General features: G+C 39.6%; 1 protein-coding gene across 1 annotated transcript; it reads right to left on the bottom strand.

The window, feature by feature from the left end:
- Positions 1-902: 902 nt before the first annotated feature.
- On the bottom strand, positions 903-23,220 carry Got1 (glutamic-oxaloacetic transaminase 1). Its single transcript, XM_003479785.5, has 9 exons — positions 22,993-23,220; positions 15,788-15,969; positions 13,599-13,722; positions 9,496-9,608; positions 9,123-9,227; positions 6,819-6,969; positions 6,571-6,736; positions 4,989-5,131; positions 903-1,693 (listed from the first exon to the last, which is right to left on the bottom strand). Exons 1-9 carry the CDS (start codon positions 23,108-23,110, stop codon positions 1,554-1,556), a joined length of 1,242 nt encoding a protein of 413 aa, XP_003479833.1. The 5' UTR covers positions 23,111-23,220; the 3' UTR covers positions 903-1,553.
- Positions 23,221-23,229: the final 9 nt, after the last annotated feature.

Genomic DNA, 23,229 nt, shown 5'->3' with positions numbered 1-23,229 from the left:
CACCCTACCCAGTCCAGTCATATACTAACAGTGCCAGTACAATGGTCGAAAAATCTGGAAACCTTATGCTGTGCCGAAACACTAAATGACAGAATGGATCCACCTGGGAAATTGTAAACCAGGAATACTCACTGTTGCTTCTTTATATCCGAAAGGCCCATTACAAATGCCAGGAGACCTACTGGCTGACTGTGGAAGTAAGGGGGTCTAAAAGAGTAAGACCAATGTAGAATAAATTCCAGCTCAAAGTAAAAGACCTTAACAAAGGCTCACAGGATGCCTCATTATCTAAAGGGCCATTACCGCCATACCATTGAAAGTGCTGAGTCAGAGACAATATGGAAGACACTGTTTCATCAGAGAGGCTACACTTGGTGACTTCTAAGACCTCAATTGTACTTTAAAATGTGTGCTGTTATAACCCAAAGGACTCCTACGATGGAGCAGATCCTATTAAAATATAAAAAATTAACTTTTATATGTTTAAAAAATCTCTAATAATGACACTCTCAAGTAAAACCCAACCTCATCAAATCATGCTGCCGAACTACAAAACTGCCCTTGACACTGCAAACTGTGATCTATATTTAAATGGCCATAACTGTTCCAACAGACTAGGAGGTGCTCTAAACACAACGGGAGGGGCTGGTAGTTTGAATCCCCAGTGATGTCCCTCCTATGAGTCCATGCGGCTGGTTTCTTAAGTTTTGTAAGACTGTTGGTCTCAGAATGACCACCCCAGAAAATGGACACAGACTGATGACAACGGTTATTTCACCAAAGGAAGTTGTATTCTGAGAAAGTACATTAGTTCTTCTTTCAGTCACTAGTAAATACCTTTAAAGCCTTTTTTCTTCATTTTAAATTGTGGGTCACAACTCATTAACAGATCACAAAATGGGTCTTGTTCAGCATTTTATTTTATTTAGTGAAAGAGAACAAAACAGAATAGAATATACTAGGAAATACAAGACTGTACTACACATTGCAAGAGAAAATACTATTTTATGAAACTTTTGTTCCAGTTAAATAAGTAAATATGCCTGTGTGCATCATGATGTAAATACTTCTTATTGCAGTCACCCCAAAGAATTAAAATTTCAGACAAAGGACAAAACCATGCAGAAAGAACAGGAGACAAGGTGTAAATGATGAGTTTAATGCCACAGTCAACACCAACAGTCACAATGGTTCCTTCAGATAACTTGGCCTTTGGACTAGACTTGGTAGAGTCAAGCAACATGCAAAATCCATGAGCAACATGGGCAGCACTCCTGCTTCTAGCAAGGAATCTATGTCGTGTGATCAAACGTTCTTTATTCTTAAATAAAAACCTTAATTTGTCTGGCCTCCAAAATTCTCCAATCCCTGGCTCCCAATTCTTTTTAAGGATGTTCTCTTCACATGGACCAGCTGAAACAGAGGCCAGTTCCCAAAGCAGATTGGGTAGTCCTCCAGTGGACTCTAATCCATGATATGTACCACTAGGTCTGTGCAGGCAGGGACACATGTGACACTGAACACTTTGGTGGTGTAGACTGGATGCTGCTGCTTCACTGGACTTTGGTGACTGCCTCATGGATGGAGGTAGCCACATAATCTAGATTTTTGGTGGTTAAACCACACATGTTGATCCGACCACTTGGCAGAAGATAGATATGCTTTTCGTTGATCAGATACTCAACCTGCTTGGCTGTTGAAAACCAAAACAAGACAGAATCAGAGCAGTAGGGATCTTTTAACTGGTGACAGTTCACTGACTATAGAGTTAAGATTTCCCTTCTTTCCCTTTAACAGAGAGGCAAAATAAAAAGAGTTATTTCATTCATATGACAAATAGAAATATACTAACTATATTATGGTAGATTAGTTAACTTGCTAATTCTCAGGAAGATCACTATGTTATGCAATTTAGTCCAAGGCTACCTCTCAACCAAACCTTGTAGATTGCATTCCCCAACACAGTCTATCAACTAAGAATAACTACCAGACTAAAAGCATTCTGCTGATATGAAAAGCTGATTATACAGTGTTCCTTTGTCTCCTCCCAACCTGCCTGCTTATCCCCTATACCACCCAGTGGGAATGTCCCATGCTGCCCAATGGAACATACGAACCATGAGTGGTTCAAGCCAGCAGGAATATGTTAGTGATGATACATTTTCTACTATAACAGTTTTTTTAAAAAAATTAAACATCCATTGTATTTTTTTGATCACATCCCATACACTGACCTCTGTGCCTTGGCACCAGCAGGTCTTTGTTTACCTCTTAGTGCCCCCTCTCAGAAGCAGAAAGGGCTCAATGTGCAGAGTACAGAGTGGCACAGCAAGTGAGGTAGGGAGCAACTGCTTATACGGCCTTCACGCTACAAACCTGAAAGTGGTTTTGCTTCACTGTAAATCCACAGCAGAATTCTAGAAGATTTCTGCCTACTCCACACCCTGAAGACACTATCTGTATAAAGGAACAGGATAATAATATCCTAAAGTTGAAGGAGCAGACACTATGTGCCAGGCAATGCTAATGAGCACCTCAACCTCAGTAATCTTGGTAATAACCTTAGTATTCCCATTATACTGATGAGACACAGAAATTAAATGGCCTTCCAAGGTCACACAACTGGTAATTGGTGGATGTATGGCTTTAAGCCTGAATCTGGGCTCTTTGCCACAATGCTATGCTGTATCTCTATGGAAGTGGCAAACCTGCACTCTGGACTCAAAGCGGCAATGTGCTCCTCCAAGAAGCAAACAAAGTTAGCTTTACAATTCACCTTGACTGGGTGTGACTGTGATTGTCACCCAGGAAAATAATGTAGATCTCATGTCAGCAGAGCCAGACACACTGCTGTTTGCAAAATTTTGAGGCCCAGAGGCAGGCATTTTGTTGTCACAAGGTTCCACTGTGGTTCAGCTTTGTTTTTTTTTAAATAAAAATTGGACCTCTTTGGCCAGGGATTTAGCTCAGCGGCACAAGTGCCTGCCTGGCAAGCACTAGGTCGTGAGTTCAATCCCCGGTACAAAAAAAAAAAAAAAAAAAGACCTCTTTACTTCTTTGGGAAGCTGGTAAATGCTACCAACTCCTTCCCTAGAAAAAGGCCAGTATGAACAAGTATAATTTTTACTCTAATGCCAGGGGCTTACAGAGCCTCTGAAGCACATCTGTGGACTCTGTTGAAAAGTCCCTGCTTTAAAAAAAGGTAATAAAGGAAATGCTGTGTCATGAGAACTACAGAAACTAGATGGTGGGTGTATGTCCCTACCTAAACACTGTACAAGTCCTTTTAACTTTTCTGTATGTTTTTCTAATAAAATGATGGGAGGAAAAAAATAAATAAACCTTGTTTTTAAAAAGCAAACTGCATTCAATCCAGCTGTTCTGCTTCTAGGTATCTTCCCAAAAGAATTATAAACATCATTTTACGGTGACACATACACACTCGTGTTTATAGCAGCACAGTTCACAATAGCCTAATATTGGAAGCAGCTCATATGACCATTAACAGATGAATGGACACAGATGATGTGGTATTTACATATAATGGACTACTGCTCTGCCATAAAGGGTAACCATGAGTCATTTGTAGAAAAATGGATGCACCTTGAGACTATAACATTAAGTGAAATAAATAAAACATAAGCTTAAATAGCATACTTTTTTAAATAAGAGCTACCAAAAATATAAATAAAAAGCAAAATAAAAGATAATAAGTAGACAGATCTTTCTTAAATGGGAAAGGGATCAAGATGATGAAGGGAAAAAAATGAGACAGAAGGGGAAAAAGAATTAAGACGTAATATATACATGGACCAGTTCCCCACAAGGAATGTAATCATTAGAGTACTGCAAACATACACTAACAAAAATTTTTTTGGAAAATGCATAAAATGATGTGAAGTATTAAGAATGTAACTTTAGTGTTTAGGTACAGGTCTACTCTTACCATTTTTCAATTCATAATAAAACTAACTTCCTACTCTGGATAGTGGGAAGATACAGCTATCTTATGACTCTTTACAATATTACTACTAAAGTCCATTTCCATTACACTTAATATTTTTACAGCTGTACAAGGATGACTGTCCTTATTTTAATCAACTAATTATTCCACAGTCATGTGGACACCTACAGGTAACTAAACAATTCCTTTAATTTCTTAGGTGGCTTCATTCTATAGCAAAACATTTTGAGGGATCTATACTACAATCTCTATTACATAATTATATTTATTTCCTTTGACTTTTTCTGAGCCCACTTCAAACTAGCACTGTAATGATGGCTCTATTCACAGTAACCCTTTGGTGACTTAAGTTCCATCTACAATCCAAGGCAATGGATCCTTCTCTAGGGCCACTTGGACACACAAATGACAGCCAATCTGTACCATGCTAACAGCAGCTTGGCCTGTAGGTGCTGAAGAGTTATTTATTAAATAAATGAATCCTTTATCATCAGAGGGGAGCAATGATAGCTGATATGCCCAGCTGACAGCTGACCATCATTACACTTAGCTCCCCACCAGGCTTTTAATCACCATTAATTATGGCTGTCAAAGTTCTTATTTATGAAATGGAAAGATAATTTCATAGCCTCTTTTTGAGGAAGACTAGGAAAGATAGTTAAGAAATTAAGTTACTGAATAATAATGTATAACACTGACACTTAGGACTAAGGTGAGGCCAAACAATCATCAGATAATTTATGAAAGCTTCAAAATCATAACTCAAGGTGCTAAGCTACAAATCCTGTAACTTGCCGGCTCACTCTAAGCCATTTCTCAGTCCATAAAAATGAAAATGTCTCGGTTGTGAGTCAGTGGAATAGACCCAAGGGGCTGAGAAGATAGGAAGACAGAAAACCTAGCTTGCCCTGGTCCAAAGTAATGGCAGACCAATTAGGCAATAGTAAGAGGTGAGCTTGTGACCAGTGACTGAGAGGACTGTTGCTATTCAGAAACACATGTCGAGGAGGTATGGACCACTTACGGTTCAAGCCAGTGAAGCTGAACATGCCAATCTGCTCAGTGATGTGAGCCCATGTCCCAGGGGTCTTGAGGGCTTCTAATCGTGCTCTGAGTTCTGATCGCATGGTCAGAATCCGGGAAGCCATTGTCTTTACATTACCTGTCCTGAAACATGGGCAGTCACATAAATACCAGGCCAGACAGGAAGGTCGGTACCCCAAAACATAGGCTTAAGAACTATAATTTAGCTAGACATGGTGGTGCACATCTGTAATCCCAGCTCTCAAGGGATCTCCACAAGTTTTAGTTTAATCCAGGATACACAGTGCATTCAAGGCCAGCTTTAACTACACAGTGAGCCCCTGTCTCAAAAAAACCAAAAAAGCAAAAACTAAAAGAACTGTAATTAAAACTATAAGCTGAAAATGGAATCACAACCTGCCTATCACATGGATACCTGAAAGGGGAAATGGGCAGACCAGAGACTTTAAGTGGGCAGAAGGCAAGGACTAAATTCACTGAATCTAGAGCTAATCTTGGGTACAATGGTGAAAACACCACTAGTGTTTGCACTGAGGCTTCATGAAGGTGCTGATATGCATGATAATGTATTTTGTCAGCCCAAATTAGAGATTGTAAAACAGCTACTACATAGAAATGACTCAGTTTTAAAATAAAATAGAGTAGCTCTCTCCTTGCTTATAGTTTCACTTCCCATGATCAGTTACCTGTGGTCAACCATCATGTAAAAATATTAAATGGAAAATTGTAGAAATAAATAATTCATGAGTTTTAAGTAACTTTTACTGTAGACTATCATTGTAATTATTTTACTAGTTATTATTAATCTCTTAATCCTAATTATAAATAAAAACTTTATAGGTATGTATAGGTATGCATAGAAAAAACAATACAGATAGGGTTTGAAGCTATCTGTTGTTTCATGGATCCACTAAAGGTCTTGGCATACATCCCTGTGGATAAGGAGGTCTACTGTATGTGAAAATTAAAAATTAGAACAAAAAGTCCAAAAATTATGCTTCGTTAAGTTGGGTATTTTATTCTGGCAGAAATTCCTTCCTATGTTTCCCACTTTAAAGGGAAGAAGAGCACAGAGCAGGAGAGTGGGGGAAACTACCAACCACTGAGGCCTCCTCCCAGTTCCAGGTGTGCTGCAAGTATGTGAGGTTGGAATGAGCGCTACCTTACAGAAATATCTGAGACTCGAAGAGTTTAAAAAAGTGTTCTCAGCTCTGGAAAGTGGAAGCAAAAAGATCACACAAGGTGGAGCCCAACCTGGGTGAGTTGGCAAGTTGGTCAGACCCTGTCTTAAAAAATCTATTAAAAGGCTGGGGATTGTAATTCATTGCAAAGGCTATATAGTCCCCAGTCTCCCTCCCCTATACCTCACCCCACCTCCAAAAACACTGGTAAGGACTGGGGCTTATAACTCTGGTATAGCACATGCAATGCCCTAGGTTCAATCCCCAGTAAAACAAAAAAAAAAAAGAAGGAAACAAAGAAGAGACTAAGTTAGATGCAATGGAATAATTATAGATCTGCACCCACTGGGTTCTGACTACATAGTGAGACCCTGTTCTTACCATTCCTTAAAGAGCTCAGGGTCAGAGAGGGTAGAGGCCACAATTCGTGCTCCCTGGGCAGGAGGATTAGACCAAGTAACTCGCACAATCTTCTCCATTTGGGAAAGGACTCGCAGGATGCTGTCAGATTCTTTTCCAACCACAGTCAGATTCCCTACTCGCTCATCTAAAGAGAAGGGGAGAATCAGGCTCAGCTACTGATAGGGGGCTGGGAGGGAGGCAGGGTCACAACTCCATGGAGCACTCACTGTAGAGCCCGAAGTTCTTGGAGAAGGACTGGGCACAGAAGAGCTCAAAACCTTCAGACACAAAATAGCGAATGGCCCAGGCATCTTTCTCGAGGTCTCCAGATGCGAAGCCCTGATAGGCTGAGTCAAAGAAGGGGAAAAGAAACCGGCGCTGCAAGGAAGGAAAGCAAGTCAGAGCAAGAAATCCTGCTGGAACCAACGTTGGACACCAGCCTCCCGTCCCCAGCTGGCTCCTGGAAGGAATTTCTAACATTGAACCTTTCTCCTCTTGTCCGTATCGTGTCCAACCACCCAACTAATTGTTCCACTGAATACCAACCAACAAATGTGTGTTTCAGTCAATCTCACTTTTTATTTTGAGACAGGGTCTCATTATGTAGTCATGTTGACCTTGAATTCCCTCTGTAGCCCAGGTTAGTCTCACATTCATATACTCCTCCTGCCTTAGCTCCTGAGTGCTGGATTACTCTGATATGCACTACCATAGCTGGGTAAACCTCACTTTTTAACAGTATGTTGTCCAGATGTCAACTTGCAGCTCTGTCAACAAGACTTATTTCTGAGGCAGGGAAAGACTGTCCTATGTTAATAGCTGCTTCTCCACAGATTCTTGGTGTGACAAGTTAGTCAAGTGAGGACTGCGCTCCCAAGACCACCTGGCAGTTCCTCAGGAGAAAGCAGGCACCCATAGTTTCTCATCACTCTCCTTTCATCAAAGTGCTGCCTGCATGAGTCTGCGCTCACTTTTAGGTGATCTCTCTGAATAGCTCCCCGCTTCCCTCCTGAAATGTCCAAGCCAGAGACCTGAGTACACTTTGACTCTTAGCTCTGCAGCTTGTCCCCACATTCAATCACAGCCCCAGTCTGACCAGCACTGTCTCTTGCGAGTTCTAGGATCCTTTCCCATTTCACCTCCCTGGCTGCCAGCTTCTTCATTCAGGTCACTGTCAGCTCTTACACGATGGCAACAACAACCTCCCAACTGCTGTCACAGCTTGTCTAATCTTGCCTCTTTGATTCATGCCCCTCTGTGTAGTTTGGGTGACCTTAACACAAAGCATGTACACTCATAGCACTACCTGACATCAGAGAATTCAGTGGCTCCTACTGCTTAGGAATGAAATCCCAAACCTTGGCACAGGCAGGGCCCTGTTTACCCTGTAGCCACATCATTCACACTCTCCCAGCTTCCTCAAAATCCAAGACTGACCTTCGCTTTCTTACATGGGCCACGTTCACTGCTCAGGACTCCTAACAATGGCTCTGCCCTTTGTCCTTGCCAGCCACCATCAGCCAATTCCTTCTTAACTCCTTCGCTTCTTACAAGGCACACCATACCTCCTACTTCCAGAGAAGCCGCTGCTACCACCAGCACCACCTCCATTCACTTTCCAAAGTCTGGGTTATAAACCCTAGAGGACCCATTAACTCAGCATCTCACAGTATCATAACTGCTCTCATTCTCATCACTCTCCCCAACACACTGTGCACTTTTGAGGGGCACAGACTACGTCTGCTTTGTCCACTGTTGTATTTCCATGGTACCCAGTATGCAGTAGTTTTTCAGTAAGTATTCTATGAACACATTAATGGAGAATAAAAACATTTAGAGCTGGAAATGCCAATCTACAAAGTTATCCCAAAGAAATAAAAATGAGTTTTATTATATAATTATTCATAAGATCAAGAAATCTGAAATAACACTAAATGTCCATTAACTGATTTACCCAGTCCTAAAATGCCACCTCTGAGAAAGAAATAAAATATAGCATGAAAAATGATACTATAAAACATTAAGTGGCCTGTATATAAAGAAGCTCAAGTAAAGTGCTATGAAACAGAAAGAACAGTCCTATATAAATAATATATATATATATTTTTTTTTTTTTCATATTCCACAAAGGTACATATATGCATGCATACATTAGGCCTAACATTCTATCTGATAAAACTTTTAACTGTCTTTCAGCTGGTGTGGTGGCACACACCTGTAATCCTAGCATTCTTAGGAGGCTGAAGCAAGAAGATCACAAATACAAGCCCAGCCTAGGCAACTTAGCAAGACCTTGTTGCAAAATAATAATTTTAAGGACTGGCTCAGTGTTAAAGTGCTAGGTTCAATCTCTAGTACTACAAAAACGAAAACAAAACAAAAAATTGTCTTTTGGTAACAGAATTTATAGTTTACACTTGTGTTCTTTGTACTTTTCTCAATTTTTCAAATTCTACAGCAAACATGTTTTGTTTTTGAATACATGGACTAATACATGCTATTTTTTAGAGCTGTTCTGGACGAGCAGTTACCTTCATGACGGAAGCAATCTGCTTCCACTGCTCCGGAGTTGGGTCAGTCCCAGTTGGATTATGTGCGCAAGCATGGAGGACGATGATGGAGAATTCAGGAGCATTCTGAGGAGGAGGAGGCTATATCAGCTTTGACAGTTGGAACAAGAGACAGTCAGCAGCAAACAGGTCAGTGGAAAGAGCAAAGGGCCACCATATTCTTAGCACTCTCGTACGTTTCTTTTATGCAACCTCTTTCTCACGTGCTATTTCAAAATCTACCATCTGTTTTGGGCAAGGTATCTCAGACTTTCAAGTATCAACTTATCCAAAGACTTTCCTTGCTGGCCCTGGTACCATAGAATTTCTTTAGTTTTTCTTCTAAAGCACCTACCTCTAGATCATTTAGGAAACCCTGGAGGTCAAGTCCTCTCTTCTCTGCATCCCAGTAGTGATAGGTCCGAATGTCTTTAAAACCGGCTGCAGCAAATACACCATTATGGTTCTCTGTAAGCAAAGCAGTAAAATGTTAAGTGCTCTGAACAAACACTAGATAGCATAACTACAAAGGCTAAGAATCAGCTTTCACAGCCCTCAAAGGCTCAATATCCACTGGGTAGTCATGTTGACCTTAAGGTTAGAGGTTAAAATAAATAAATACACTTTTAAAAATTAAAAAAACAAATTTTCCACGAAAAAAAAAAAAAAAAGGAGGCAGCCGGCACAGCCAATTATGCCCCATGCTCCCACAGGCCACCTTGCTTCCTTTAGGCAGCTAGCGCCTACCAGGAGAATCAGACAAACACACCCCTATGTGCCTGTTACCATTGGGGCAGTCCTGGTGTAAACACGCAGGCTGAGAGAAGAAGCAGTCCCACCACCATGTACCCCTGGCCATCAGGGAAGCCTCAGTATAGCTGCATGGGTCTGAAGAAGCCCACCCTATGCCATGCCACCTCCCTAGGAACCTAGGTTCAGAGAAACTCTGGTGTCTATCCCATTCTCCTACACCACAGAGGGGCAGCCAACGTAAGAAGCGCCTGGGACCCCACAACTGGCTTGTTGGGAGGAACTCAGGTGAATGTCAAGACAAAGGAGCAAAAGGCAATTTCAGACCTCTAGCCCACACAGAACAAATCTGGGGGTTATAGACAAGGAAGAAAATGGAAGTTACACACGTGAAATCTCTGAGAAGACAGCAACTGAAGTAAAGGAACAACTTCATGAGATTGTAAAAGTAATCAGATCAGACATAATATTTGAGGTAAAAGAATAAATCACAAACATAATCAAAGAATTGCTCAGCATATCTAAAGAAGACAGATAAAAAACAAGAGGAAAATGATGGAAACTTTGAATGAACAATATAAAAAGGAATTACAATGCATGAAACAGATTCAAAGAGATATTCAGGAAATTAAAAAGTAGATCAAAAGCTGGCAAAACCACTTGAAAAAAACTGAAGATAGACTTTTAGGCCTTGAAGGGAGGATCACAGCTAATGATCATGAAAGGAAAGATCTCTTAAAAATAACAAGAAACCAGGAAATAACAATTCAACAGCTGCAAGAAGAACAAAGAAAAATAATTTAAGAGTGATAAGTATCAATGAAAAAGCAAGTCAACACAAATGAAATAAAAAGACTATTTACAGAAGTAATAGCAGAAAACTTCCCCAAAATGGAAAAAGGATCTGGCATACAGATAAGCGAGGCATATAGAACTCTGACTAGCCATAACCAAAATAAATCTACACCCTGATATATAATAATCAAGATCCCAGAAATTCAATACATGGACAGAATATTAAAAGCTGTTACAGAAAAGAAACAGATCATCTATAAAGGAAAACCCATCAGAATCACAGCAGACTTGTCAACACAAATGATCAAGTCAAGAATAGTTTGGAGTGAAGTATTTTCAAATCCTGAAAGAAAACAACTTCCAACCCAGATCAATGTATAGTGCAAAATTGTCTTTCAGAATTGATGGGAAAATAAGATACTTCCATGATAAAGAACAACTGAAGGAATTCATGACCATCAAACCAATCTTACAGAGAATGCTGACGGATATTCTAGAGAGAGACAAAGATGACCATGGTTCCAGGAACAGCAGCAGAGAAAGATGGCCAAACAGGACAGGCAACTGAATGAAGGAAAAAGTGGAGGGTGAACAGCAGGAGGAAAGCATGGCAGAGATGAACCAATGTATGCCAGTTGTAAACATTAATGGAGATGGCCTCAATTCAGCAATAAAAAGAAACAGCGAAAGTGGATCAAGAAACAAGATCCATCATTAAACTGTATACAAGAAACATATTTAACTTGAAAGGAAATTCCTACACTGAAAATTAAAGGAGAAAAAACAATTGTTCCACACGACAGAAGACCAGAAAAAAGCAAGGGTAACTTGCCCATCAACCCCAGAAAGGATAAGAAAGATACGGTACTTTCATACAATGGAAAGCTACCCAGCTATAAATTAGGAACATCTCAAGGTTCTTGTAGGAAATAGATGCAACTAGAGATCATGCTTATGGGTGAAATGGTTTGGACTCATACGAGTGAACACTGAATTATCTCTCTAGCATAAAAAACTGAAGGAGGTTTTTTTGGTCTTTTTCCTTTTTATCGGTATTCCAGATCGAACTCACGACTGCCTGCTTGCAAGGCAGGCGCTTTATGCCGCTGAGCTAAATCCCCAGCCCCAAAACTGAAGGAGTTAGTGGAATCCAAAAAGCATAACAGATATTATAAAAGTGACAGGGGAGGAAACGTCTAAAAAGGGAAAGTAGTAACTACTGTTAATTTCCCATTATCTTGTTTTGAATTCTTGTATTGTTTCATAATTTTGTTAGGTTTGGTTTTATTCCATCTTGTTTTGTTAGATTTTACTGTATCTGATGGTATGGGCAGCTATTTTTTTTCTTTTTTTTTTAATTTTATTTAAGGAGGAAAAAAAACAGAAAAAGGGTACAAGTTATACAGAATTTCAGAAAAAATAAACAGTAGGAAATCACCAGTTAATTACATATTGTCATCTTAGAAATAGTTGTTGAAGTTACAAAATTAAAGCATACAGAGGGGACCTTCAAACAGTGAGACTGCAAACAGTTTTGTTCAATGATCCAACAAAACTCAGCAATATGGTTATCCATCCTACACACCCAAATATACATACAGTTATATCCCCCAGAGAACTCTCCCCTCCCTTCTTCCGTACAATGACAATTGCACATCTTGGGTTTCACTACTCCCACTGTTCTTATTACTTTTTTTTTTGAAGAAAGTAAAACCAAATGTGACATACCAGGACAGAGTCAGTCAAATCAAAAGGATGGACATAATACATAATGTAAAAACAAAATACAAGGTGATCAACAATGGTTACCATAACGCCTCTTGTTATCTTAAAAAGAATTGCCTATATCATCAGTTATAATAAAATTGAACAAAACAGTAAAGAATAAGACCAATAAAACCAAAACATTGGAGACATTAGAGGACTTCAAAAGAAGATAATAGTCAACCAGAATGGGCATCACAATGAATCTTATTGTCTTCATAGTTGTTGCCTATACTTTCAAACTTGGTACTATCAAGTATAACAGAATAGAGGAAAATCAGTCAAAACAAGATGGTGAGAGCAATACAGAGTTTCAAATCAAGTTAATAGGAAATCAAAGTGGATTACTATAATATATCCTGCTATTTTTTATTTATTTTTCCCTTAATTAAAAGGATAAAAATGAAAAAGTAGATAATAAAAAGGAGATTGAGATTAAAAAAAAAAAAAAGAGGGCATAACAACAAAACAGCGCAGGTCAAAACATAGCCATTTAAGCAAAATAGTGTTTCACCACAAGATAATCTCGACATAATAGTAGTTACCATAGTGTCTCTTCCCTTAAAATCTTTGGGTATAACTTTTTGAAGATAACGGGATGTCTTATGGTAACCACTGTTGATTTCTTATTATCTTGTTTTGAAGTCCTATAATGCTTTCATTCTTTTATTTTGATTGGTCTTGTTCTGTTTTGTTTTACTTTATTGTGTGTGATAGTATGGAAAGCTGTTCTGAAGAAAATAAAAGACATATGGTAGCCATTGTTGATTTCCTGTTGTCCTGTTTTAAAGTCCTATATCACTTATATTGTTCTGTTCTAATTTGCTTTATTCTATTTTGTTTTGTTTTATTCTTTTAAATAAATAAATAAATGAACAAAAAGATTACAGGTTAAAAAACAAAGAAACGACTGCAACCAAGAACAAGTTCAACCAGTTACATTAATTCCAAACATATCCTATGACAGTGGTACTTCCTGCATCTACATTTTATGCCTCCTCTGGGGATTTTCAACACAGACCAAAAAAATGTGTGTTCAAACTACTCCCAAAGCTCAGCTGTTCCCAGGCTACATTACATTTTTCATGTGACCACAGAGCATCATGAAGATAACTCTCTGGCTTCTCTCACCACAGCTGACAGACTCACCCCAGGTTGGTGAGGACACATAGACGGGTGTGTCCTTGTTGTTTGTTCCATTGTACCATCGGGCTAAGAACTCAGCTCCAATTCGCAGTGCACCTGTTCCTCCTAAAGACTGCACACCCCCTACCTGAAAAAGATGAGAGTGACAGCTGAATAAGACTGAGGTCAGACGATATTAGCAAAGTAAGAACTTGCTTTGTGCCTGCTCTATGCTAAACCCTCCCATTGTATTACAGCATCAAAACCTCACAACAGCGGGGTGATAGAGTGAACACATGCCATAGGCCTTGGGTTCAAATTCTAGCACCATAAAAAAAACAAAACAATAAAAATAACAAAAAGAAAACCCTCTGTAAAACGTCCTTTGAGAAGTGGGCTTGTTGGCAACCCGTTTGGGACCCTCTTGTTTCTCAGGAGCTAGTCCCATTCCCCATTCCTTTTCCCAATAAATTTCCTACTCTTAAAAAAATTAATGAATGAGAGAAAGACAGTTTTAGCCAGGTGTGATGGTATATATGCGTGTAACCCCAGCACTTGGAAGGCTGAGGTAAAAGGATCACTGTGAGTTCCAGGTCAGTCTGGGCCAGCCTGTAGTTTCAGACCAGCCTGAACTACACAGTGAGATTCTATCTAAATAAAAAAAAAGAAGCTCTCCAACACAAATTCTGCTTTCATTTGTCAACAGAATTCCAAATAATTTATCTCTAGTGTCCAAGGAAATAAACACCCAGCTGTCAAAATTCCTCACTTTCAAATTTTATTAGGCCTCTTTCTCCAGGAGAACACTGCTTTTCACAGTAACTTCCCAACATGATCCCTAATTTATATATTTTTAACATCTTTACCTGCACGCCTTTAGTTTCTTGAGGCATGTTGGTGTTGCATGACAATCAAAGCCCTAATCAATTACTTAAATCACTGACCTGCATTCCACAACCCTCACCTGAGCCTCCTGGTGCTGTGTGTCACACATAACTGTGACCTCTATTTTGCCCTTTAGCTCTGTTTATCAGAGTATCTGAGTATCTGGGTAACATGCAACAGGAAAACATCCACTAGAAGCCGCATGTGAAGACCTCAGATTCTCCTTCAATGCATGAACTGCAGGCTGCATTACAGCATGGCTGGGGAATGACACGGGCAACTGCTTAGAATTGCCCAACATCTCACTGGACTATCGGAAAAACCTGAGCTCTTTTCTTTAACACCCATCTATCCTCAGTTATCTTCTTCAAACAACACTTATTGGGTAACTGCTGTTCAAACCTTTAACTGGCTTCCTCTGCCCTGATTGCTAAACTCAGCCTGTCTCATCTGTCCAACAGGTTCCCAGCTCTAACGAGGCGGATCTCTTTACCACCTAGACTTACCTAGGAACCAACTCTGTCCCTGGATTCACCCCACTAGACAAGCGTACCCTTCCATTTACCCTTTTGTACTTCATTGATCTCAAACCTGGTTGTACTTAGGATCCCCTGGAGAGTTTTTAAAAAGCAAATCCATGGTGGGAAGGAAAAGGGGAGAAAAAAAGGGGAAGGGAAGAGGAAAGCTGGTACCCTCCAAGATTCTGGCTTGATTGCATTGGCCAGGGTTCATGGGGACTAGTTTACAGACCCCCCCACCCCAACACACACTCCCATAATCCTAATGTACAGGGAGTCGAAAACAAGCCACATTCACTATTCTCCAAGGCTCAGTTCAAATCCCATGTGTGGCCCTCATGGGCCTCCCTCCCCTCTGAATTCCTACAACACTCAGAATCTGCCCCTCAGACACTTCCTGCACGTACAGCCCCTCAAGCTGTATCTGCTTGCACACATATTAATCTTGTACACATCTCCAGGTGTAACACAAATAAATAACTGAGAAATGTTGAGATCAAGGCCAGAAGCATTAAATAATATTAGACTGGCAAAGCCTTCAGAGAACATTTAGAGTAATGGCTTTTGATTTTGGGGGGATGAAGTCATGCACACCTTTTGAAAATCTGAATTTTCAATTTGAATTTTCAACTTCTTTGTATTTTCATGATTTTTTTTCACAGCCTCTTCCCCCTCTTCCTTCCTCCCTCCTCCTCCCCCCATCCTTCTCCTTCTTCTTTATTTTCTTTTCATGGTTTTTTTTTTTTCTTTTTTTTTTACAATATTGCCACAAATTCATTTTTCATGGTTTTTAAAGAGAAAACAACTCACCCGCTTCTCCTTGAGAGCTGAGCTGTCATCCCCAAGGGCAAGGCGAGACGCATGTGTCCGGAACTCTGCCAGGCCCAGGATGGGCAGGTACTCATGGTTGATACTACTGTCATTAGCAATCTTCTGCTCCACCTTCCTCACAACTGGCAAAACCCAGGGCTGGCAATCATCTGTACGGTAAGCTGAACATGGAAAAGATAGAGAAGTCTCAAGCTTTGTCCAAGTAGGAGTTTTGAATTTGGAACAAAGAGTTCTACCACGTCTTGGTCAAAATAGAACAGTGATGGAAACTGAAGTAAAGTGCATTCACTTGTTGAGCACCTACTTTGGACCAAGCCCTGGGCTAAGAGCTGAGCAAACAAAAGGAAGACATGGTTTCTCTCTTCATGGAACTTAAGCTTTTAATACAGGCCCTCCAAAAAGTTGAATGCTGAAATAAACCTATCACATCACAGAGCCTGATCAAATGAGAGTGTGGAAGGGAATGTACCCTGTGAAGTAAAGAATTTTATAAATACTATGTTGATCTTGGTATTGCACTGAGGTCTCTACCGCTTTCAGTTTTTTGCTACTACAAACATTGTGATAAATGTTTATATCTCTATGCACATTCATGAGTGTTTTCATAGAAAGTATTTCTAAATGTAAAACAGGTGATATTTCTAAATGTAAAACATTTCCCTATGCCCATCAATCTTCTTCCTCCTGTGTGTCTCCAAAAGAGTTCCAGAAAGTTCTAGGTGCTACTTCACAAAAACTCTGCACCTTCAAACACAAACACAGAAAGAGAGGGGTATGGGAGAATATTCTCCTCCTCCTCCTCCTCCTCCTTCTAGGACAAATGGTAAGTGAACATCCTGTAACTAAAAAATCCAGCAATCAGTTATACAGTCACCCAAGGATCCACTTGAACACATTGGTCTTCTCAGTATTTTGACGTCAGCTCATGTTTACTATTTTGTTCATCCACTTTATCTGCCTCATCCTTTTATTGATCTAAATTATCTATTTTGCAACATTTAATCTCACCTTGTGGTAAGCATTTTTAAGTCTGGTTGAATCATACTGTTACTGGTATTTATACTATTCTACAGATATGTTGGTATTATAGCTTTTGAAGACAGCTGCTTTTGCTTGCACTCCAGCCAAAATTTTTTCCAAATAGTATTCCTCACAGGAGTCGTCTGCCTCTTGGCTTGAATGTGTAGATGGATTTGGAAGATGAAACAAAATTTTAGTGGTCCTTGTTGATTCTGCCAACATTAATCCATGGCTTTTTTAAAAAAATCACATTTTGGGAGAGTAGTTATGGCTTATCAAACAACACATTAACTGTAGGAAATTTAGAAAAATCGGGCAGGAGATTTAGCTCAGTGGCTTAGGCATCTGCCTGGCAAGCACGAGGTCATGAGTTTGATCCCAGTTGCAAAAATAAGTAAATATATAAAATGAAATAAATTTAGAAAAGTACAAAGCAAATAATAAACATTATAATTAACATGTAATCTAAGCACTGAGACAAGGTGCATGAAAATCTTACAAGTTTTATTTTCTGTGGTTTTACTCTTTTATAAATATGGATCACACTGTACACAGGAGTTTCAACATTTTTTTTGACTTATATATTATGAATATATCTTATCATTAAGTGTTCTGACAGGTGATATGTTTGTATCTCCCTATTCCTATATCCCACACTTGCCCCAAATTCTGCCCTCCACAAACAAACACTGTTGACAGTTCCTTATATAAGAGATAGACAAAGGGGCATTGTAGACAGAACACTTGCGCAAGGTCCCAAAAGCTTGCAGAGCACGGTGGTTTTGAGGATTTGCGTTTTCAAGGCTTGGAAGTAGGACCCATGAAGGAGAAGTAGGGAGTGGCTCGGTCTCTCAGTCTCTTCTAAGGAACTTGCATTTTAATGGGAACCCTAAAGTACTAAAGTAAAATAGTGATTTACACAGCCTCACATTCTAACAGAATCATCTGAATGATCTCACAGAAAATAAACTGGAGAGAACAGAGACAGATAGTTAAATCAGAAGGCTGCTGCAACTATCCAGGGGGAAATAACAAAATCTTGAGTTAAGATAAGGGGACCAGGGAATATGGATAATAGGAGATATTCAAAATGGACTTATGTGGTAGAAAAGACAGAACCCAACAACCAAATAAACAGATGTGGGGCCGAGGAAAGAGGTGTTGAAGATCTCAGCATCTCCCTCTATTGGCTGATGAGTGCCTGGTGGTGGTAGACCCAGTAAATATAGAACAGAAAGAAAATACAAAGAAAAGACCAGTGGTACACGGCTATAACCCCAGCACTTGGGAGGCTGAGGCAGAAGGATCACTGCAAATTTGAGACCAGCCAGAGATACAAAGTGAGTTCAAATCAGCCCAAACTACACAGCAAGACCCTGTCTCAAAAAGATTAAAAAAAAAAAAGAGAGAGAGAGAAAAAGACCAACGGCACTCAGTAAAGAGATCCAGGATGAAAAGGTTTCATAGTTCTAGACACTGATGTTCACAGAAGCCACAGTAATTACAAGGATCTATCAAATACTTTATCAGGCAATGTGTGAAATACTTTACATTTTTTTACTCATTTAATTATTTTAATCACCCACAAAATAGATGTGGTATCTGTTTTATGGATCTGGAAACCGAAGCCAGAAAAGTTACATAATCTGTCTAAGATCAAAAAGATAAGTAAGAGTTCTGATACTGTTGAATTCAAGAATCCACAAAAGGTGTTTTTTTGTTGTTGTTGTTTTGTTTTTTGTTTGTTCGTTTGTTTGTTTGTTTTATGAGGAAGAGAGGTCTAGAAAAAACCTCAGGCGAGCAACTCCAAGGGACTGGGACAGAAGTCTTCTGACCAGTACGCTTCCCAGCTCCATGCGTCATTACTCTCCTTCCTGAATGTAGGTCCTTTCAGAGGAGTCACGCAGGTTAGAGATGGGCCTGATTTACAAAAGGAAAGAATGGAAAACCATAGATAAACGATCCACCTATCATTCTCATTTTCCTCCTCAGACTTCCATCCTTCCTCATCCATGCAAGAGTGCAGACAGGTATGCTGCTACGATCCTTCTTCAGTTAGGATTGTGGGGATAGAGGAAGGTCCTCAGGAACATCTGATATAACATGCCTTTCCAATGATCTTATTTGAAGATGCTAAGAAACCACATTAAAAACAACATTAAAACAAGCAGTTTTATCTGGGGTTAAAAAAAAAAAAAAGTTTACATGAAAAACTAGACCAGCATTTGTGAAATTTTTTGCTGCATGTTAACTCTTGTGTCCCTGCCCTTAAAGCCATGTCAATCTGAAGCTTTAAGTATTTAAATGATCAACTCAGAAAGCTTTGCGCTTAGCAGTGGAAAAATGTGATGCTGTGTTCTAACTCAAGGAAACTATTGAAATCCCCACAGCAATAAGGTGGGGATTTTGCAAGTAGGAATTAGCTAATGAGATTACAGTCACAGTTTATTCCACAAATGTTCTACCCTCCATTCAGTGTTATTTTAACCTGGGAGGGAGAAGTTCCCAAACTAGTAACTATATTTCCTTCACAAAGGGCATAATCTGGAATATGTACAAGTAAAGCTGGGACATATAAAAGCTGGAGAAAGAATTTTTATTCTTTACTAATTAGATCCTAATCTGAGTACCTGCCGTTCACAAAAAGATGTTATATAAGTGATGATTAAAAACATTTACATATAAAACACCTTTTGTTTACATTCACACATAATTATTCATTTGATCCTCAATCAATTGATGGGACCAGTGAAATTATTATTCTACACTTCAATCATGGAATGTGCCAATGAATCTTGGAGTAGCATCTTGGTAGAGCTGAATCTTAAAGTAGTACAATTTTAGAAGTCATTCAGTGCTGGCTTCTCATTTTACAGACTGAATCCCAAGGATGTTAACTCTCCCAAGGTCATGTCAGTGGACCACAGAGCTGGGCCTGTACCTAGGTTCTCTAGCTCTTTCCACTATATCACTGGCTGACCCCAGACCACACATCCCAAATGGAGGAGTGGGCTACGAGATCCTGGGGCCTGGACCAGTTTTTCCACCTAAGGGTCATATGATCTGGGGCAAATCGCACTTTCTCTTTGGGCTTCTGTTTCATTACTTCTAAGCAATAATATTTAGAAACAACCTTACAAAATTGCTGTGATCATTAATTGTGGTTACGTGCATAATTTATTTGCTCATAGTTCCTAGGTTCCTGGAAAACATGACAAAGCCACCATTACAGTTGAAATGACCACCTGAGCTATGATTCCACCTGACTGTGATTCTTAAGTGAATCAGTTTGGGCCTGAACTGGCACAGAATTTTTTTTCTGCATGAGCATTTTATATCAGAACCAATTATTATATTATTATAATAATTATTATATTATTATTATAATCATTATTATTATTATTTGGTCTTTTTGAGACAGGGTCTCACTGTGCAGTTCAGGTTGGCCTTGAGTTCACTCTGTAGCTCAGACTGGTCTTGAACTTGCAACGATCCTCCTGTCTCAGCCTCCCAAGTGTTAGGACTACAGATTTTTAAATTCTTGAGCTGAAATTTTAATTCAACACCTTTCATGAGATTCATCCAAAGAAAAGCAAAAATAAGAATAGTGTTATAGGGGCTGGGGATTTAGCTCAGTGGCACAAACGCCTGCCTGGTAAGCTCAAGGTTACAAGTTCGATCCCTGGTACCAAAAAAAAAAAAAAAAAGAATAGTGTTACAAGTTATTAGTGTTACAACACATAACTCCTAACGTATATGCTAGACTTGGTTCTAAGTATTTTAAATGTATTTATTTTCACCAAAATCCTGTAAGACAGTTCAAAGGTGACTGAGCCAATAAAATTTGGGCCTTTAAAAAGATATATTTAGATTGACATTAATTTAGTTCTTCATTAGTTATTTGGCCATAAAGAAACACTTGGAGATTCTGGATTGGATTTAAATTAGGAGTTTAAATGGTACCCTTCCGATTTAATTTGAGGTAATCTTTCAGTATTTCTCTGACCCTGCTGTCTACTAAAAATAGCACATTTCCTCCACAGGCAAGACAATGTGATACTGACTTATTTTTTTTCTAATGCTTTATTATAAAAATTTTCAAACATAGATAATCTGAGAGAAGGTGGTGCATCCCTGTAATTGCAACACTGTTGGAGGTAGGAGGACTGCAAATTCAAACTCAGCCTGGGTAATTTGGTAACTTAGCAGCTTGGCCAGACCTTGCTTCAACTTTTAAAAAGGAGTGGGGGCAGGCATGCTGGAAATTTAGCTCTGAGTAAAAGTCCTGGGTTCAACTGTCAGTACTGAAGAAAAAAAAGAGAATATCACTTAAGTCCATTTATGTTCATTTATGTCTATCACCAAGCTTTAATTAATCATCCTTTTTAATGACTTTTTTCCTTAACCCTACCCCATACTTCTTGGTGAAGGTTTTTTTTTTTCTTTTAAACAAGTACTACGTGCAGACATAAACATTCTTATGGGAAGCCTGATACAGAATCCCCTATATGTCACTTAAAGCTACAAAATAATTCTATTTCTTCCTTCCAAGATTTCTAGTCCTAGGGCAGGAGATTTAGCTCAGTGGCATAAGTGCCTGCCTGGCAAGTGTGAGGTCATGAGTTCGATGCTTGGTACAAAAAAAAAGAAAAAAATTCTAGTCCTTTTATTCTAAGCCTGTCCCTTAGTACAGGACAATATTCTAACTCATTTTCATCTGCCTAGCTGGCCTTTGTAAGTAGCAGAGGAAAAGTGCCAGCCAGGCATAATTATGCACACCTATAACCTTAGCACTCTGGAAGGCTGAGGCAAAAGGATCACAAGTTCAAGCCCAGCCTAGGCAATTTAGAAACTTTCAGATGTTCTGTCTTAAAATAAAAAAGGGCTGAGAATGGAGCTCAGTGAAAAGACCCAGCTTCAGGCCCCAGTACTGAATAAGAGATAACAAGAAAAAAAAAAAAAAAGAAAGAAAGAAAGAAAAGAAGTTTCTGCAGGATTTGAAACATCCAACTGACAATAGTAACTATAAATTCACTAGAGAAGGTTAGAGTTAAAAGGATTCTCTAATACAAATATTCTTCTTGGTAGATGAGTAAACAGAACCCACCCTTTGAGCTGTCCCAAGCCAAAGAAATACACTCAGGAAATGAATACAAGACGCATGGAAAGCAAGCTCCATTTCAGCACCTTTACCTATTCCTACCACCTCTGTGAAAGCCACAGCCATCTTTTCGTGATACCTCCAAGCACCATTGACACATCTCGGAAGCACTTCACATCTCTTCGGTAGGGTAATGACTGCTGATTTTTTATTGGAACATGTTTACTGTACATTGTTTACATTCATCTTAGGGAGTAGACATATGTGTACAACACATCTTCTTTATTTCCCCTTCACCTGCCTCCATCTCTATATCCCTTTTTTCATTGCCATTATTATTATTATTTAGTTCATGTTTAAGACAATCAATGTTTATATTCATTGTGGCTATTTGGTATGAATACCTGACACATCTTAAATCTTTTTACTTGCCCTTCCCTTCCCACCCTCCCCTTCCCCTTTAGTTCCCTGGATAAGATCTATTGCCCAGTGTTTATTTGTATTTTGCCTTACTCAAATGAAAGGCACTATACGTTTGTATATCTGATTTACTTCACATAATATTACATTTTTCCAGTTATACTCATTTTCCTACAAATGTCTCTGCTGATTTTTAAACCGTGGAGGTCAAAACCAATCCTCACAGCATTTAATAAGGTACCTGATAAATCCAGATCACAGATCTGTACAGTTAACAGTTTTACTTGACTACATCCTAGCTAAAGAACCCAAAGCCTATCAGGCTTACTATTTTCCTCCCTCTTTTCACAATCCCTGGCCGCCCCGCTGCTTAGGAAGGATGTACTACCGAAGAACACAGGATAGAGATTCAGAAAGACTGAGTTTGTGTCCTGGCTGCTAAACTTATTATATGTGACCTTGATCACATCTCTTCCCAGGGAAGAGAATCGGCAGGTTACATGAAATCCCCGTGGATCCTGCTTTCTCTCCAAGATCCTCTTCTGCAGGCAACACCATGCCCAGCCTCGTCCCTCCCACGGAGCTGCGGGTCAGGTCAGCTCCCCTGCCACGCGGTTCACACTCTAGGGCAATGCATACTCACCTCCCACTCCCAGGTTGACCTTGCGGGGGTCGGGATCCTCCCGGAAATCGGCAGTGAGCTTAAAGACCAGTACAGGCTGGGCTTGAGGAACCTCCGCAAACACTGACGGCGGAGCCATTCTGACAGAGCAAGAAATCACAAGACGGTGCCAAGAACAGATCAGTGAAATCTGCCCGCTGAGATCAGAGGAGACTCTCACCTTCACCCTAGCGGGCGGGGCCGCCCCAGCCTCCAATG

This window comes from Cavia porcellus, unplaced genomic scaffold, assembly GCF_034190915.1.
Source record: "Cavia porcellus strain 051 isolate PalLab524CR breed Dunkin Hartley unplaced genomic scaffold, mCavPor4.1 scaffold_2, whole genome shotgun sequence".
NCBI classification, from domain to species: Eukaryota; Metazoa; Chordata; class Mammalia; order Rodentia; family Caviidae; genus Cavia; species Cavia porcellus.
This window is presented reverse-complemented; position numbering and strand designations above follow the sequence as displayed.